At 40.4% G+C, this 19,323-nt stretch overlaps 1 protein-coding gene across 3 annotated transcripts in view; it reads left to right on the top strand.

Annotated features, from left to right (window-relative positions):
• Positions 1-2,972: 2,972 nt before the first annotated feature.
• LOC120733768 (rho GTPase-activating protein 26-like) overlaps positions 2,973-19,323 on the top strand; it is an 86,089-nt gene continuing 69,738 nt past the window's right edge. The window contains exons 1-2 of one of the 3 annotated variants that reach the window (XM_040032164.1): positions 2,973-2,991; positions 3,430-3,702. In XM_040032164.1, coding sequence (XP_039888098.1) covers positions 3,549-3,702 — 154 coding nt within the window. In that variant the 5' untranslated portion in view covers positions 2,973-2,991; positions 3,430-3,548. The other 2 variants (XM_040032163.1, XM_040032165.1) reach the window with 2 other exon arrangements.

Raw genomic sequence — 19,323 nt, 5'->3', positions numbered from 1 at the left:
TGACACTTCTAAATATGAGCTGTTTTCGCACAATAACCACATGCACTTAGTGTGCATGTATCAGTGACATGAAGTGAGAACTCAGGACAGGAATCAGTGGCGGAAATGCATTAGGCCTCTTCAAGCTTTACTGGATCTGTCGGTAGATCAGTATCAAGCTGATATCATTTTTCTTTTTTTTTTTGTGCCTGTCCCGTTTGGCTCTTTTGCCATCAGAAAGGCAAAGAAAGATGCCCAACGGATTTACTTTACCAAATTGACCATCCCAGCCTTGCCGTAATGGTCCATTTGATTCACCTTTTATTGTTTATTTTATTTTCACTTGTTGAATACGGGACAGACTTGACTGGGGGAAAGAAGGGGAGAAAGAAAGAGGGAAAGAGAAACAGCTGAGAAGAGGGACGGGGGAGAAGGGCAAAAAACAAAAACCAACAGAATGGGCAGAAAAAAAATAATAAAAAAAAATAAAATAAAATGCATATATCGATCACCTGGATCACCTGCTGAGAAAGAAAAAAGAAAACAAGCAGAAGAGAACAAGAGTAATAGAATAAACAACATCACAATGATATATGGGAATATGACAGTAAATACTAAATATTAAACATTATTGTGCAGCACATAAGATCAACAGAACACAGTGTGCTTTGAGGTAGGAGCCAAAAAGGGTGTAGTTTGTGGGTGTGATCACCCGTGTGTACACCTGTGAGCATGGACGCGCTTGTTTTTTTAAAAGGTTCCTTCATGTAATGATCTGCTAGAGGGTGGGGGGGGGGGCCACAGCCCCGTCCTCCAGGGCATGAAGCAGGTATGGAGGAGATCAAAACTCCAGACATCCAGAGGCCCCCACATCAAGCTGATATCAAATAAATACAGAGCAAGTATTGCCAAAGCCAATAGCCTATGTAGGGGAGAACAGTGAGTCATGGTAAGATAAATCACTATTAATTTGAACAATTTTGAACACAAAGATAAATCACTTTCGTTTTTACTTGCCACAGTTATTAGCTAATGCAACAAATCACGCCTTTCCATCAAATATCGATACTATCGATCTATCAGCCCACCCGTAGTGCTCACAGCTAGATCAGATCACTATATAACGGATGTTCCCTCTTATCAAAGAGAGTCATAGAGTGTAAAAAACATATCTAAAACTATCAGTTTAGAGCCATCTGGAACCATATTTATTACAGCCTATTATATATATATTTTGATGATATGGCGTATTTTTACATTATATTATAAAATATCACAGCTATTTTAATGTGATGCAAACAACTATGGACCAGATTTTCAGAAAAGGCAAACTAGTGCGCTCAGGTGTGGTTGGTTTTACGCGATAAATACAAAAGTCGCAGCCAGTTTTTCCCAGTATCCAGTGCAAAAAATAAGGTATGCTCTTTCACTGCGAAATTAACAGTACATTAGCGTGTCGCAAACGACAGTAACTCAGTTTGCATACTCCTCCCAGAAATACATATACGACAGGGTGAGTCGCAAGGGTTTCCGAGTTCCCACCTCTTACACGTAATGCCCCCGCTCTGTTTATGCAGCCTCTTACCAGTAGAGGGCGCCAGAGGTGATGAGCCTTGGTGGGTACCTCTCCTCTCTACAGAAATTCCCCGCTCTGGTTGAAATGACATCACCGTCTCCTCCCACCAACCAGACTCCGGAGCCGCTGCATACACAGATCGTTTATTCACAAAAAGATGGTTCACTCGATCTTTGACAGGTTTTGACCCGTGGGACGCTTTTAAGCCGAAACATGTTCCGGTCATTGAAATAAAATGAATGAAAAGTATTTCATACATGTGACCCAGTTATTAGTCTTTCATCCCAGAGCGAGCCTACTTTCTGGGAAGCTCCAATTGACATTGTTTTTACCCCACGGGTTAAAGTTCACACCATTCAATAGAAACTTTGAAAATTTAGACAATTAAGCAATTTCGACTCAAAATGTAAATCGTTCGCTTCTTCAAATGTAAAGATATGCCTTCCAATCTTTCAGAAATCCTCATTTTATACAATAGTAACCAAATATTTTTGGCGTTTGAGCTTTTGGAAAAACCAAGAAATTAATAAAGAAAGTAATAAGCTCATCATTTCGGTTTAAAGGTAACTGTTGTGTACCTGATACTCCCTTTATTTTCCTCCATGTACACTGTAGTGGGAAGTGCATGATATAGTATGCTGATTGCCCTAGCTTGTGAAGCACTGTGAGTGACATCATCTCCAGAAAAACAGCCTTTTAATGGGATTACTGATTAGATGACTTGTATTAGCTTTTCATTAATATGATGAATCTAGTGGTATTTAAACACAGCGAATATAACTGCATAGAAACAAACCAAAAGCAGACAACCACTTTGTTGCTTAATTTCATACTTTAATGACATAAACTATTGGCATATAATTTTACATTGCACTAATTAACCACACCTGAGATTTGTAAACTAGTGGCACAGGTGGCAAAGCTGGGATAGTGGTTGGTGATGTTCAGAAGTGGTCCAGTGGACCGGGATAAAATGCAGTACATACATTTACAGGTCTTAGGAGATCAGATGTGTGTTGACTTTGGTGAGCTATTAACTTTTCTTCCAGTGATTTACTTTCTTTGTTTTTCTGTTTAGAGTGTAACATGCTGACATTGGTTGAAGTATCAAAGGTAGAATGTTGACTTTCTAAAATTAAGCCTACCTGCTAAGTATTAATTACTAATTAATTATGAAGGAAGTAGTAATGTGCGAATATTTTCACTGTTTATATGCTGGGTGCTGCTCTTTCCATCTAATTCTAAGAGTTCACTTTTCCAATGCAGTTTCAGGAAACTTGGTCAGAGTGGACCCTCCTTCTTTTATCCAACCCATCTTTGCTCTGGAGAAGCTCACCGCTCGATCCGCCCCTAAACGGTCGAAACTGCCCTCCACGTCGTGCCTTGCCATCTCATTGGTCTAGACAGACGTCAATCAGTGGATTATCCTTGTCGGGGTAGGTTGATTACGGTCTGCGGCGCTGAGCTGAGCGGTGCTGGGAGAAAACAGTGCATTTAAAACCGCCCAGGGAAGACACCGCATTTACGAGCGGAGTTTTGTTTTTTTGCTGCCTCCCTCCTCCACGGCCCTGTTTCAGTCTGTCCGGTCCAGAATGAGTCGTTCGAGAGGAATGCAGCACCGGCTTACCTGAGCAAGTGGACACCTTTTCTTTGAAATCCATTTCCAGACACTTATTCAGCTCTGTCTTTCTCCCCCCTTTTGAAATTTAATTTTAATTGGATGTCTTGTTGTGTTACTGCTGCTGCCTTGTGTGTCTGCTTGAGTGTTTTCCTTTGCAAAGAAAAACGAGGTTATGTAGGTAGGGATTTCTCTCGGATCCATCTCCGCCCTGTTGTTTTCATGTTGTAATTGGATTTTCTATCATTTACAACAGCAAAAGCAGCACCAGAACAACAGGTTTTCTCCCTCCATCATCATCATCATCATCTCGTTCCTCTTTCCTCCTGCTGTCCCAATCGTTTATTCTTTTGCCGGGTGGTGGTGGTGCAGAAGATGGGATTACCTGCCCTGGAATTCAGCGACTGCTACCTGGACAGTCCACAGTTCAGGGAGAGACTCAAGTCTCACGAACTAGAGCTGGACAAAACCAACAAGTTCATCAAAGAGCTGATTAAAGACAGCAAGGCTCTGATCCAGGCTTTGAAAAGTAAGTGGAGGTTGGAAGGGGCGTGAGTGTGTGAGACTGATAAAATGTGTGTGAGGAGGTTGCAGTTGACAGTTATATGTGATGTCCCTAATTATTGAAATAAAGGGGAAAGCAGTCAAATCTGGTTCATGTGGGCTTGATAGAATCACAAGGATTGAGAGGTGAGAAGCCCCCAGGTGTGAAAGTCTCAGTTTCATTGGATTCATGTGAAAGCCTTACACTCTGCTTTGTGTGTGTGTGTGTGTGTGTGTGTGTGTGTGTGTTTCTGATAAGGCATGCTGAGAGGCTAGGCGGGTGAATTTGACTGATCAGTGCATGGTGTCCTCTCATGTTGTCAGCACATTTGTTCCCATTAGCTACATTGTGAGGCGTTTACAGTGAGAGAGGGGGTGTGCACTGTGTTTCATCTACATTGATATCTGCTGCTGTTCATCTGATGGGATTTGAAGCTGTGATATGCTACAAACGTTGTCCTTTTAATCTAAAAACAAAAGCCTTTATTTTACATTAAAATTTTTATTGTAGAAAGGCATAAAAATCAGAGTGGGATTGAACGGAATATGACTTTTAGGTGTGGTGGTAAAATATTTCTGTTTCTCTATAGGTCAAACTTAGATCAGCATTACAGGCCAAGTGTGTTTATGCATGCACGGAAATGGGCTCAGTGGTTCTCACACATATTTACAAGAGAAATGATGAGGAATAAGCAAACATTAATGCATGACGTGTACGACAAAGAAGGTTGGAAAATGCATGCTAGTGTATACATTTAATGGCAAGGTTTATCTAATGTTTATTCTTCAAAAGCAAGAAGATATGAATTTGAATAATAGCAAATGTCCAACATTCAAATGTTAATCTTATCATCCTAATCAGGGCAGCTCCTATCACATAACACTGGGTGAACCATGACTACTAACCTTAAACAAAACATTAATGTGTAACTTTTATGCATAACTGTACTTCAGTGAACCACGGTTCAGCTAAGGCTAAGCATAATCCCACCTCCCTAGTAAAAGATTAAACTAATAGTTTTTTCCATGCAAAAATATGAAATCCAAGGCTTTCACTTTTGGTAGGGAGTCACGAGCACCTCAGAGGCTGTGACAGCACTTCCTGCTTCGGTAGTGTAAAGTTCATTCTTGTGCCTACACGGTTTTCATCAGCATGTGCAAAGATAAACAAGTGCCATTAAAGACTTGCTGTGTCTTTAATAGTCCTGTCAGTACTATTCAAGTCTAACTTTTTATTGCGCCTTTTAAGTCTGCATTGATGTAAAGTTCATGACGGGCAGGGCTCAAAATGACGTGCAGTAAGGAGGGAAGATTTGGTGGTCAGTATTACTGTGGTATGTTCTAGAGGCTGGTCCAAATGTCTGCACTGACCAGCATGAAATCTTATTCTGGCATAAACTTTAACAAATGAACACATTCAGAATTTGTGATGTCATGGTTCAACTATACTAAAATTCACAGTTAGCAGCTGTTTTTACTCAGTGTAGTTTGCTTGCATACAGTCTTGAGCCACCCCACATTTCTTTATATCTTCCTAAGAAAATGAGAAATGGGTGCAGAGATTTCATTGAAACATGTGCAAAGATGCATGGAAATCCAGTGTCCAAGGCAAAAACAGAGTTTTTACAATTGTAATGAGCATGACGGTCGATGTCAGGTAAGATCAACTTTAATTCTTTAACACAGCCGGAACTCTCTTAGGTAACATTTCATGTTACCTCAGTCATCTTCATGAATAGTTCTCCAAGCATCTTGAAGGACATTCAAAGCTCGTCTGTGGATGTTGGCTGAATTTTGCTCTCTTCACTGTTGAGATGATCCCACACTGAGGTGAGGACTCTGGGGAGACCAAATCTATGATTGATAGGAAAATAAATCAAAGACCACTGGTTCGTAAGACACGATTTTTCAGATGCTGTTCATCTGCTATAGATGTGTGTGTATATATTTAGACCTGCCGCTTCTTCTTTTGTCCTCCGCTTGTTTCCTCAATTCTTTTTAAGGACACATTAAACAACGTGCTGTGTTATACCAGTTTCCCAGTAGCTCTTTGGGAATCCCCTTGTTGGTGCAAAAGCACTGTTTAATGCATGTTCTCTGTAATGGACATTTGTTTTTAGTCTATATCTTTTGACTTATTTCAGGTACCATATTAAGTCCTGATGTACTACATAGAGGACCTCCTGGGCTTTCCATTGATATCTCCTGTATTTGGGTTACCTCTTTTAGATCCAAAGAAAAAAACGTTTAATGGGAAGATTCTTTTTTCCTCGGTTCTCAGGAGGATACAGTGCTAAAATTGTTCTGTAATACTACTACTACTACTACTACTACTACTGATGATGATGATGATGATGATGATGATGATAATAATAATAATAATAATAAAGATAATAATTTATCAACAAAATCATGTTCAAAGTGATCGTGGGCGATCGTGGCTCAAAGAGTTGGCAGTTCGTCTTGTAACCGGAAGGTTGCCAGTTCGAGCCCCGGCTCGGACAGTCTCGGTCGTTGTGTCCTTGGGCAAGACACTTCACCTGCTGCCTACTGGTGATGGCCAGAGGGGCCGATGGCACGATATGGCAGCTTCTCTTCTGTCAGTCTGCCCCAGGGCAGCTGTGGCTACAACTGTAGCTTGCCTCCACCAGTGTGTGAATGGGAGAGTGAATGAATAGTGGAATTGTACAGCGCTTTGAGGGCCCCGAAAAGCGCTATATAAAATGCAATCCATTATTATTAAAGTGCTTTGAAATAAGTCATATTGCTTTTGTGTGAAAACGGTGTTAGAGCAAAGTAAGATTAAGACCTTGAAGCATTACAGAGAAAAGCCAGTGTTCTCTGCTGCTGTTATGCATGACAGCAATGTGGAGACAGCCAGGACTGTTTGAGGTGTGGGGAAAGAAAAGAAAGAAAAGTAATGAGCAACAACAAACAATAAACACAGAGTAGCTTGGTTACCTGGAGCCAGAGATCCCTGCAGATAGATGGAAGGAAAGGGACAGCGGGAAGGAAAAAGCATGAACTACAAGAGAGAGAAGACACAAAAAAACCTGCTTGATGGCGCGAGATGGTTGAGTTCAAAAGCGTCCAGTAAATCAAAAGCTTTTGGGGGTATGTTTTTGAAATTTTCATGGATATTTAGCTCCCAATCAAGTTTAGCCTATCACATCTACACATGGCAATAAAAATTAGTTCTCAAAAGTTCTGTCAGATGTTTTGGTTGTCGATAAAATACAAATATATATATATTCTTTATTAAGTCGTTGAGCACAAGAGCAAGGCATCCAAATTCGAATTTGCCAAGGTTGATGCCACTACACGTCTACTCTCCGTTTCTGTTTTGTCTAATGAACTGATAAAAGTCGTAGTTTGGAGGTCAAACCTTTACCAATGTTGCTGCTGCAGCGGTATGATGACAAAGTTAACTGTAATTTCATTTGAATTTGATTGTGTGATGGGAAATTAAACTGTTGAGCATTAACAATTTTCATAATACAGGCAGTATTTGACCATGATTCTGGTTTCTAGAAATAATAGAATGTCATGCAAGAATGAATGAAACTATGACTGGCACTCTAGAACTGGATAATACCACAGAGATGAGTTAAGTACTTTGAAAGTGACTCCGAAATTTGGTTTAACCATATGTGAAATCATCTCTTTGGCTAAAGCTTAATAGATTATTGTATTCAACAACATATTCAGTGGTGTGCCGATGCTAAGATGACCAGTAGTAATGTGTTTAACAAAATCTGTTATGATGGCACTGGAAAAAGTCTTCCAAATTCCTCTGGGGAATGAACCCTAGTTATTGAATTACCAGTTAAGAGGAACTCAGGCATGCTACGGCTGCTTTTGTGCATGACCAAATTGGAAGTTGTGTCACTTGGAGACTGAAACAGAGGTCTGTTTCCTCCTGGGAGATGTTGCTGAAGAACTGTTGATGCAGCAGGAAGATGGCATGTTTGTCCAACGTGTCTTCCATGGGGAAGATCCTCATTGCTCATTAAAGAGAGGGCCAGAGTGCACAAACAGTATATCCATTGCCCGTTTGTTGTCGTGAGCCGAGTTGAACCAGTCTCTGAAGTTGGTCATTGATAAATTGTCAAAAATTCTTGGCTACAACTTAACACCACAAAAGACATCATGATGGACCTTCTTGCTCTGTTAGGTAAATTGTTTGGATTACTTGGCCTCGCTGTTGCAGCACAGAGTGATCCTTGCAGTCAGCAAACCACAAACAGGGATGAAGCTTGAACATGCTTGTTCAAAGTAGTTTATTATTTACACTGTTCAGATAGGACAGAACCTGCAAAGGGCAGATGTTCCACTCTGCTAAATATACCTTTTTAACAGCAAACTAGCCCAATTCTCTTTCACGACAAAGCGCTGGTCAGCTGATGTGTGGCTACGAAGACAATTCTGCTTTTGTCCAATGTGGGATCCAGAAATCAGACGGCGTGACCTGATTCACTAAGGCCGGGATGAGAGAGGGAGATGTTGTTGCGTGTTCTGTGCCATTGTAGCAGGGTGCTGGCAAATAAAGAGCAAGTCAGCAAATTTTTTGAGTTAATCTTTGTATACCTGCGCTGTGCTGCGTCATGTGCTTTTGAATCCGTTGCAACAGGTCTGTAATATCTAACAGCATGTCAGAGTCCTCTTTGCAGTTACATAAGTAACTGTCTGCGCACACACACCTCCACCTCCTCGGCTTTTCTGTAAACAGTGAGGGGGATGTATGACTGTCCCGGGAAGCCCCTAAGGTTTAGCTGGTTACAGTTTGCTGCTGTTTGCCTGGGGTAGCCTGACCGCTTTCACTTGTGTTTTTATTATGACAGTTTTAACCTTGGGCTTACTGTAAAATATGCCTGTTCCTGTCACTTTTTGATTTTCAGTTGAGTAGAGTTCGTCATGTGATGAGACTGGTGAGTTAAACATGTGGGTCAGAGGAGTTTCTTTAATGTTTTTGTCAAGGTTCTGTTTCTTTTAACTTTGACAGCAGTTACAGTGAAGCAAAACTGTTTTGCCTGCTATATCCTGAAATCCCCTTTCTGCACAGTCCATTTGTACGCCACCATGCCCACGATATCCTCCATGTCAAAAGGTCAATCTGACTGGCACGTTGTGAGGCCTGTAGAAAGGACTTTCTGACTTCTTGCAAACTAAAAGTGTGCTTATGACCATATCTCACTTTTGGCCAGACACAATGTTGGTGATGCTATTTTGGGTGACCAAACAGAAACTGTGGCGGTTTTATATACCTTCCTCTGCTCCAGATATACTCATGTTTAGACTTTATACCTTCTTTTCCAGCAACATTCATATTTGAAGCCTTGTCAAGCATTTCCTGTAAGAACTGGCTTAATTCCCCCAAACATATAAACGAAGTGGGGGGGATTTTACTGTATTTTCTTTTTTGCCCTAGTCAATAAACTTCCACATTAATGAAGTAGAGGTAGAGCAGAACAAAACAGCAAAGCTTAACACTGGACTGGAATGACAATGTCTTTATTTTTTCTGCATTTATTTTTTATTATTCTTCCCAAATTGTTTTTCATTTTTACATTCTCCACATTTGATATGTAATTGCTCATCACATAGTCATCATATTATTTACCAAAAAACGAATGTAGCTTGCAGAGGTGCCATCGCCACTGTTGCAAATTAACAGCAGCTCCATCCTGTTTGAGGGTAACAGACTGGCTTGTGTAGCAATTACAGATGTAGACACATTCAGACCAAAGCCTGTACACATGCAAACGCACACAAACTGTGTTTTAGTATAGACTCTGACAGCCACAAACCCTCACTTGAATAAGTAGTTTTGAAGCGTGCACAAACGTGGGACGTGAGATGAACATGCGCACGAGCAGATGCCCATGTGTGCGCACACGCAGATGTTGATGCGATTGCGTGTGTTAGCCAGATGTCATTTTAGGGTCGACCTAGCTTGTTATTACTGAGGCTGTAGAAATGTTTGGCTCTCTACTCCACCTCTAACATGACACGGCTCAATCAGCCAAGAAAATCGTAATTACCAGCTAAGCGTTCACTGGAGCTCCGAAGGAAACGAGGCAGCGTGCTCAGACACTTGCATGACAGCAACATGTGATTTTTTTGCAATGTTTTCAGCTAAAAGTGTGTCTCAAGATTCAGAGTTGTGACTTCTATAATCTGTTGTGATACTTGATCATTTTTTGTTTCACATCTTAAATGTGTAAATATAACTCAGTGATTTAGTTCTGGTATTAACACTATTGATTGAAAACATACTATGCAAGTGTTTTGATTTGTAATAGCCTTATCTTGGTTCTTGTGATAAGCTAAAAGGTCTAGTTGTTTTTGGAACCTGTCTAAGACACATAATGAGAAAACTGCTGTAATTATTGTAACCAGTTAAAGACAAAGGACCTGTATTGAACCTAACATGACCACCCCAACAATTCACCATTGCCACTTTTACCCAATACTGTTTCACAGTCATAACTGCTGTTTATGTTTCAGTTATTTAAACAATGCTTCAGCCTGTAATTATATTCCAGTTTGGAGTCTCGGAGCTCAATTGTGACAATTTTTTAAACAATCTGGCCATAGTCTTTGTAGATTAGCCACTAATGTGTGTTTTGGTTTGATTTATTTATTTTTTTGGCCCAAGCCCCATAGGTTGTTTTCCTTTCTAGGTACTATCCCAACTTTCTCTCTGTGTTAGACCTCAGTCACATAATCCTGGGGATCAGTCAACGACTCCCTGTCCACCAATGGTCACAAGTGAAATGTGTCGAGTGAGTGAGGGCTCTCGCTGGGTGAACCTGGGTGTAAATAGGGTGCTACACCAAAAACCTCCTGATGATTGATTTTGTTGGTAGCAGATTGTTTTAGTGGATGTCACAGATTCATCAGCAAACAATTTACTTGCCAAGCAGTACTGAAACTTGGAAAAAGTGTGCTGCTAGCCAGAAATGGAGAGTGTGTCTTCAAAATCTAACTTCTACCTTATTACAGCCACTAACACACTTGAAAAGATGAGGCTTTTACTTTGGAAGAAAATAGTCTCGGTTTCTGGTTTTCACACTTCCTGCATCCACTCTACAAGCAGTTGGTGACTGCTTGTAGATGAATTGCATGAATTTGTATTGTGCCCAATGCAAACTACAGGCGATCACAGCAGTCTGATAGTGACATCACCATATACCTCTTTTTGTGAACACTTTTCTCTATGGACCAGTGATCACCAGGAGGTCAACGACTGGTCTCTAGACCTGTGTGACTGAGGCCTTCACTTGGATATGCTCTAGCCTCCCCTTGAACCCTATACTGGTTCCAGTGGTAAATGGACTGAGTCTTATATAGTACTTTTTTACTTGAGCACTCAAAACGTTTTATACAACATGCCTTATTCACCCATTCACACATCAGAGAGTTACTTGTGGTATCTTGCCGAAGGATGAAGCATGAAGAATGGAGCAGCCAATCAGCCACTGAACCACCAACCTTGCATTCAGTAGATGACCTACTCTACCTACTGATCGATAGCCATCCTGTAAGGCCACACATTATGTATGTGGTTACTGTATATAATAAGACAAATTATAACACCCACAGTTTTTTGTGAATTGAGTAGAAAGCAGCTTGCTGATGTATTATAACAGCAAGCCCCCCAACAAAAAGCTCAACGCTCTTAGGATATTTTCTGGTGACTACTCAGTGTGTATAGAACTGTTTTAGTCTGATGGTTTATGAATATGATATGTTAAAATCAGACTGTCGTGCAGGCGTGGATGTGCAGAAAAGGACAGCATAACATCCATACAGATAATGTTCCTTAACCATGCATGCCAGGTTGCACATGTTGAGAATATGGACATAGTGCATTCTTTAAGTATGAGGTCTGTGTGTAATATACATGTTGTTTAGTTGGGTTTACACTTTTGATGAGATGTTGCTACCAGATGGACGATAAAGATGCCAGGAGGACAAACTGTGCTCCTTTACAACCCAGAGATGAGGGACAAAGAAGTGAATCGTGTTTGATTTTCATGTGATTTTCAATCACTAAGTAACTGAGAATTTTAAAATTTTGTTGGAGTCTAAGGAAAGTTCAGGCATCTGCATAAGTTGGTGTAGCTATGGCTTTACAAGGACCCCTGTCTCTGTTGTAGTTTGGACACAAATGGCTGAATAGTAAAATTTTTGATGACCACAGTATTTTAACTGTGATTGTTATAATGTGCAGACCAGGTTTAGCCAGTAAAACAATGCCAGAGCTGGGTCTGTAGAAGAAATAGTTGATGGCTAAATTTTATTAAAGTAAATTTACTCCCTAAGAATTACAGCTACACGGACATGTTGTAGTAAACCTGTAATGCTTCCTGGCTGCAAAAATATAGTGTGTGCATATATTAAAGGCTAACTAAAATCACAAGCATATTGTTCAGGCATGTGTGCTTAGCTGCATGCTGTCTGTTACTGGTTTAAAAACAGGCTTTCCACCCATTAGGGCCATCTTGATAATGGCTTTCTTTTCAAGCATTTACTCTGACTTCAAATTGACCTTTAACTGTCATTGGCAACCTCACAAATAGGCTGCTGGCTAAGTGAATGTGTAAATGTCCCAGAAGAGAAGAAGAAGAAGAAGAAGCAGGAGTTCCCTGAAGCTGTTAATGGCGGGAATATTATGCTTCTACTCCATGTGGCTGTTCTGTATAAAAAGCCTTTTAGCCAGCAGTCTGTGTAGTGACAGAGCCAATTCAGCTCCCACTGTGATGCTGTTGCATTTGGTGCCACACCCCTCTGGTTCTTTAACACCGGCACACTATGTAAAATCACACACTTTGGTGCCATCGCGCTGGCTTGGTGTGTTTAAGTGTAAACATGCAATTGCGCTGTAAAGCGAGCTGTTCTTAAAGGTAAAATCTGTGAGTGGAAAAGGCTTCATTCTTCTTCTCACATTACCTTCTTTCTTTTTTCCGTAGCCACCCACTGTGTTTTTGGTTAGTAACAACAGGGGTAATGGCGGTTATTCAGTAGTTCAGCTGTCAACTATTCTGATGGATGAGGGTTATACGCACACACAAGTGCACACCACACCATAACTAATTCTCAATTATGGCACGACTGAACCTTTCTTTCTTTCTTCTTCTTTTTAACATCCAGAGCAAAAGAAGAGTTTGTGCTGGGAGGCAAATGAAAGAACCAGTACGTAAGGAGGAAAGGAGGTGGGGGGTGCGGTTGTGTTTCACACTGTTTAAAAGCTAACATGACCTTTTTTTTTTTTTTTCTTTCAAAAGTGTCTATAGAGGAGCCTCTGGCTTGGTGAAACAAAAGAGTAGAAAAAGAAATGTGTGAAAAAGAGTAAAAAATGGAGACAGAAAAGAGAGGCGTTTCACTCCTCTGCATATGTCGCATAAGAACAAAGATGATGCAGTTACGTGTGCATGCGTGCAGTTATATTCTAACTGTGCACCCTGTACATCGTGTGTGTTTCCTATTAGAGGCACATTTCTGCTTGCAGAAGATTTGTATGCATACAGTAAACGTGTGTGTGTGTGTGTGTGTGTGTTTCCACTGTAGCACAGCACAGTGGGGGCTGGGGGTCTTCCTCTATCTGTGACGTAGCATGGATGAAAAGGAAATTAGGGCACGACACAGCCCTGCTATTTTGCTATTGTTGTCTTGCATTGACGCTGGAGACAGTCTGAGACACACACATGCATACACATTTGTACACACAAGAAGAAATTTAAAGGTTGTGTAAATTAAAAAAAAATGTCTAGTAGGTATGATGTATGTAAGGCAAAAAGGATTTCATAATCTCTATCTTTTTGTCAGACCAGCGGTCATTGCTTCATAATTGTGAAGCAATAATTGTGGTCAGTAATTTGTGATGGATATGTTTTAATGCGCACGAAAAGATATCCATCTCACATTGTGTATTTATTGCACATTAGCATTGAACTCTAGAGTTTGCTCAAAGTAAAGACATCAGTAGACTCTGTGTTTGTCATAAACATTCATGTTTAAAACGGCTTGATGCATTCTCAATCATCCAGGTAAGTAAATCTCCAAAGGTTGATTCTGTTCATCTGGATGTAGCGTTTTCAGTGGGAGAAACGTTTCGTCACTCATCCAAGTGACTTATTCAGTCTCAGCTGACTGCAGGTTTCCCCAATCTTATAAACCATAGGTGTCAAACTTTGGCCCGCAAAGCCATACCAAATTACTATTAGAGCTGGCCTACTGGTATTATACAGCTAATATATATACAGTATTGTTTAGTATTAAGCTTTGCTTGTTCCATATTCAGTTTTTCAGCAAAACTTGTTTGAGTCCATAAGAAAAGAATTCATTCTTATATCTGGAGGAAGATTTTTTTTTTTTTTTTTTTTTCTTTCAATAAATATTAATGTTAGCCCGCAACTTTGTTCCAGTTTTGAATTTTGGCCCACTGTGTATTTGAGTTTGACACCCCTGTTTATAAACAGTACATTTGCATAATGACTGCAGCCCACTGAAGGAATTGATCAGTGGTTGTTGATCAACGGTCATGAGAATTTGCATAATCATGATGAAGGAACTGACCTCCCAGTCCATTTTTCCTTCAGTGGGCTGGTTTCAGTCATTATGCAAATGTGCTGTTTATAAGATTGGGGAAACCTGCAGTCAGCTGAGACTGAAGAAGTCACTTGGATGAGTGACGAAACGTTTCTCCCACTGAAAACGCTACAACCAGATGAACAGAATCAACTTTTGGAGAAGCATTCATGTTGCAGTATAATAAATATCCTCATTAAAAATCTAGTAGGGTCGTATCAGGTCATTTAAATGTAAAATGGTAAATGGCCTGTATTTGTATAGTGCTTTACTAGTCCCTAAGGACCCCAAAGCGCTTTACACATCCAGTCATCCACCCATTCACACACAGGTGATGGCAAGCTACATTGTAGCCACAGCTGCCCTGGGGCGCACTGACAGAGGTGAGGCTGCCAAACACTGGCGCCACCGGGCCCTCTGACCACCACCAGTAGGCAACGGGTGAAGTGTCTTGCCCAAGGACACAACGACCGAGACTGTCCAAACCGGGGCTCAAACCGGCAACCTTCCGATTACAGGGCGAACTCCCAACTCTTGAGCCACGATCGCCCCGCAATCGTGACAAAGACAAGCGATTTGAAGCAGAAATGGCTTGTTTATCTATATCAGTTTTAAATTGGCGTTACTACTGCTGCCCTGTCATCTGATTAATTGAAACTTTGACGTGGAGTATTGGATTCAGAATCAATTAGAATCCGAATACTTGTCCAGTATTCAAGCTGGACGAAGGCTTGTAAATATTTTAGCTTATGGTTATTCAGTTACATTGCTTGGCAGCAATACAGTAACTCAACCCCTCGATGTAGTGAGTACTTGTGTGTTGTGATAATTCTGACTTTTTGTTTTTGGTTCATCTTCCACGTCCAGTGTAGGCTCAATAGATGCATACAGACCAGGATGACATATTTCCTTTTGTCTCTGTGGTTGCGTCTATTCGCAAATTCACACATTTGACCATATATTAATGTAGAGGCAGTCTTCACGAGGTGTGAAGCATGCATAAAAATAAAAATGCCGTTTCTCTTTTTCGTTATCTGTTCCTTGCCCTGTTAAACCTAAAATGATTCAGTAAGAATTTATAGTCACAATGTAGAGATGCAAAGAGAAGTCACTCAAGGAACTGAAAAAGGAACTGCAAAGCAACAAGTTCGTTTGTTGCTCTCATGCCATGGTTAGAAATGCACAAAACCCATCATGAATTAATTATAGTTGATCGTTCATGAAACTGTAAAGAGGAAGTGGGATTTGCACATAAATGTAAGCTTTTTTTAAATTTACAACTCTTGCACTCCTCACAACCCATACATCATTCTCTGACACGTACAGTGAGTTAATTGCGGAACCGATGCATGTGGTGAGCGTTTGCATATGCATGAAGTCATGTGTGTCAATGATAGAGGCTCCCTATCTGCTTAGCCACAAAGTTGCTGTTTTGTTTACGGGAACTACTGAAATAATTTAAAGGCATCTTGCACTACTTTAACCTAACCATTGCTGCGAAATACTGTATAAGTTCTTCTTTTTTTCTCCCTTTTTGCAACATACTTTGACTGAAATACACTTAAAACCAAGTTGTACAACCTATTGTTACTCTGCTAAATGAGTTGGTTACACTGTTTGTAATCCCCTGAAGCTCATCTTCTCTTCTTTCCAAAACCTTTTGAATTTTCTTTCTTGCACAAACAGTAAAGGTGTTCTGGTCATTTAAAAAGGGCTTGTATGAGGGGTTTTAATCACGGTGGTGGGACGGTGATGATTTAGGTTTGTTTTACAGCCACAGGACCTGGACCCTGACAATGAGTCAACCATGAACTCCTGTGTATGTAAGACTGTCAGATAGCTAAAGCGTTGCCAAAACTGGACAATGATCCCAACAAAACAGCTGACAAAGAAAAGAATCAAGGTGATACGTTGTCCCAAAGTCCAAATCTCAACCAGATTGAGAAAATTTATTTATGCATCTCAAACTTTAAGTGATGTTTTAAAAAAAGAGTGAGACTCAACCTTTTGAGAGACTCGTGAAAGTCATAAACAGTAGCTGCTGCTGGTGGTTTATAAGCTGCTGAATCATGTGGTATACTTTCATGGTGTACACGAAAGTACATGGTGGGTTACAAGTGTAGAGCACTTACAACTTTTTGCTGACTCCTGACTATACTTTGGATCTTTACAGCTGCATGGAGGAAATGCCATTTTAACAAGTGAAAGCGATATGTTCATTAACCTTAAGACTCGTTTCTCTGCGTAAAGCAAATGAATCCAGCTGCCATTAGTGGAAAACTGTCACTTGCAATCCAATAAAAACCAACTTGATTATAGAACGTTCTTGAATTTGGCTTCAGTTTCTTTATGCTTCTGCAGGTGTAGTAGCAGTCTGCCTTTTTCTCCCTTAAAGGCAGTAAGGGATCTATCAACTTTAAGAAAAATGCTGCTTAAAGGGTAAACGTGATGTGTGGCGAGTACATTTAACCGGCTCTACATTCACGTTTTCACATTGGTGTACTCTAAAGATCATAAAACACCCGGAATCGAGCAGGAAGTGAGAAGGGAAGCTGAACTCTCAGGAATGCTCTTTTACTTTCTGTACTCGGATAACTGATTGCTGCTGTTCGGTCATAAAAGAGACAGCTGCATTTTTCACAGCTGTTTAAAAATTTACTTTTACTGCAAGAGGTTACGGGAGCAAATTGTTTAATTGCAACTATCGAAGGTGATGTTGGTGAATGGCTGTACCTGACAACCCACCTTTCTGAGTGATGTTGCACATTTAGCGAAAGGATTCATGTTGAACCAGGATTTTTATAGTCAATTTGCACCCTGCAAAAATGTTAACATACCACTGGCTACAAGTCTGAAGACTTTACTGAGAATTTTAATAAAGAAACACCTTAGAAATGTCATCCGTGCGAGTGTGCTGGGTCTGGCTCTCTATAAAGTGTCACGTGTGAAGGTTAGGTTGGAAAATGTGCTTCAGTGCAGTAATTCCCAGATACTTAAGTTATGGAGTAATAGTAATGGGTATCTGCGACCCTAAAGGAATGTAACATGGTGGAATTTAGTGAGGATTTATTTACCCCCAGCAAACCTCTTTAAAGTCAATTTGCAGTTTAAGGTTTTTATTTCTTAGCCTGGAGCGCTGAACCGTCATATCCAAATTCACCATGTCTGTGATAATGTCCTTTAAACTCAGCCTGCGGTGGAGAAAAGGTGTTGCTCACAGTTGATACACCTTTCAAAGAGGAACCTCAGGCCTCTGTAGCCGATGCCCAGACTTGCATATTCAGCATTTTTTTTTTTTTTTTTTTTTTTTTTTTTAACCCTCTGACATATTAAGATCTGTCTGGGAACACTTGCAGAAGCAAGAAGACAGATGTGGCTTAAATGAGATAAATGCACAAATGCATCAACACACACGCCTTCTCTTGCTGACACATGTTGTTAATAAAACCGTCTATTTTTCCTTCACATCAAAGCCCTTGAAATGAGTCAGAACAAAAGGAGAGAGGAGCCTTTGTTGCATGTCTCAGCTGGAGTGTGGTTGGACTCTGTCCTCTCTTTCCAGGGAACTGTGAGTCCGGAGGTTGTGAGGTTAAAGCAGGTGGTTGCCGTGTCCAGAAGTGCAGATGCTGCCTTTCATACAGGAGAGAACGCTTCCTCTTTCTCGTGTGTAATGTGGAGTCTTTTTCAGGTTAATCGAGTTTCGGTTGAAAGCCTTTTTGCAGGGAGTTTGGTATCCAGCTGCCGCCGTAATTTGAGATCAGTGGTTGTATTTTAATAGTTGCTAAAGTATTACTTGCTGAACGAGGTGTAAATCCGACTGATTTTTTCATTTCGTGGCCACATCTTACTAAAACTGAGAAGTGAATCTTTTCCACAAAAATGGTTTTAATATATCACAATGCAACACAGCCTCAGAAAGCATTGGTGAAACTGTGTCTCCTCCTCTCTGTTATTCCTGTCATTCCAGTATGAATGTGGCAAGCTGGGGCATGTGTCTGAAGCTGTAAAAAGACATCTCTACTGCAGATACTCTAAGTGATCTAGAAGATGACAGAAAGCCTTGAGGGGGGCATGCCAAGATAAGATAACTGTTGAATTAGTGAAGATTGTCTTTCCAAAACTCTTTGAGGGGAGACCCTAAAACTTGTGGGATTTCTCCTCCTGAGCTCTTATTGTTTTAACCTAACTTCTGTCTGTTTCACATTTCACTAGGTTTTATGCTTATGATGTATGACTGCACTTCTCCGAAAGGCTGATATTTCATTTTGGCCTATTTTTATGGAATGGCGAATTCAGAATTCAAACTCTTCAACTTTGTATCCTCGGTGACTTCCTTACTAGCGCTGAAATCACACCCTTCCTTCCCCTTGTGGCTTCTTTTACCAGAGTGAGATTTATCAGCTCTCTCTTGTCACACATTTTTGGTTTTGATAAAGAATTTAAATGTAGTGTTAAAACAGGCCGCGAGTAACCTGTGTCATGTCAACATCCAGCTTGCCACCTTTAAAAATGCTCTTAATTTCAGCTTAATCTGCTAAGAGAAGAAATGATTAATGAAAAATGAATCTAACGTTTAAGGAAGACCTTCCAAAACAATGATTTCTTCTTTCTGCTTTCCAATCTTCTTTCTCCTGCGTTACCTTTTTTTTTTTTTTTTTTTTTTTTTTTTAAGGTGAAAGTTTTTGATCATTGTATTGTAAATATATTAATCCCATCCTTCGTCATCCTCTTCTTTTTCTCATCCTCATGTCCTTCCTCATTTCCTTTCATCAGCCTGACATGGAAATGACTATTCGCCTTCTTCCTTCCTCCATCGTCTCTTACTCTTTCCCTCTGTGTAGTTACCCTGTTTTGTGTTGAGACATTGTGAAATGGCGTGGCGGATGAGTGAAGGAGTGCGTTTTAAATGAGGTGCAGGAGCCTTTAAGTGTCTCCATCACTCCCATTGTTTCATTTTGTACCACAACAGCAATGTCTGCTTTCTTGGCCCGGCTTTATGGTGCCATTTTTGCCA

The sequence above is a fragment of the Simochromis diagramma genome, unplaced genomic scaffold (assembly GCF_900408965.1).
Source record: "Simochromis diagramma unplaced genomic scaffold, fSimDia1.1 OVJJ01000216.1, whole genome shotgun sequence".
Lineage (NCBI taxonomy): Eukaryota > Metazoa > Chordata > Actinopteri > Cichliformes > Cichlidae > Simochromis > Simochromis diagramma.
The sequence above is the reverse complement of the archived record's forward strand: the minus strand, read 5'-3'. Positions and strand labels throughout refer to the sequence as shown.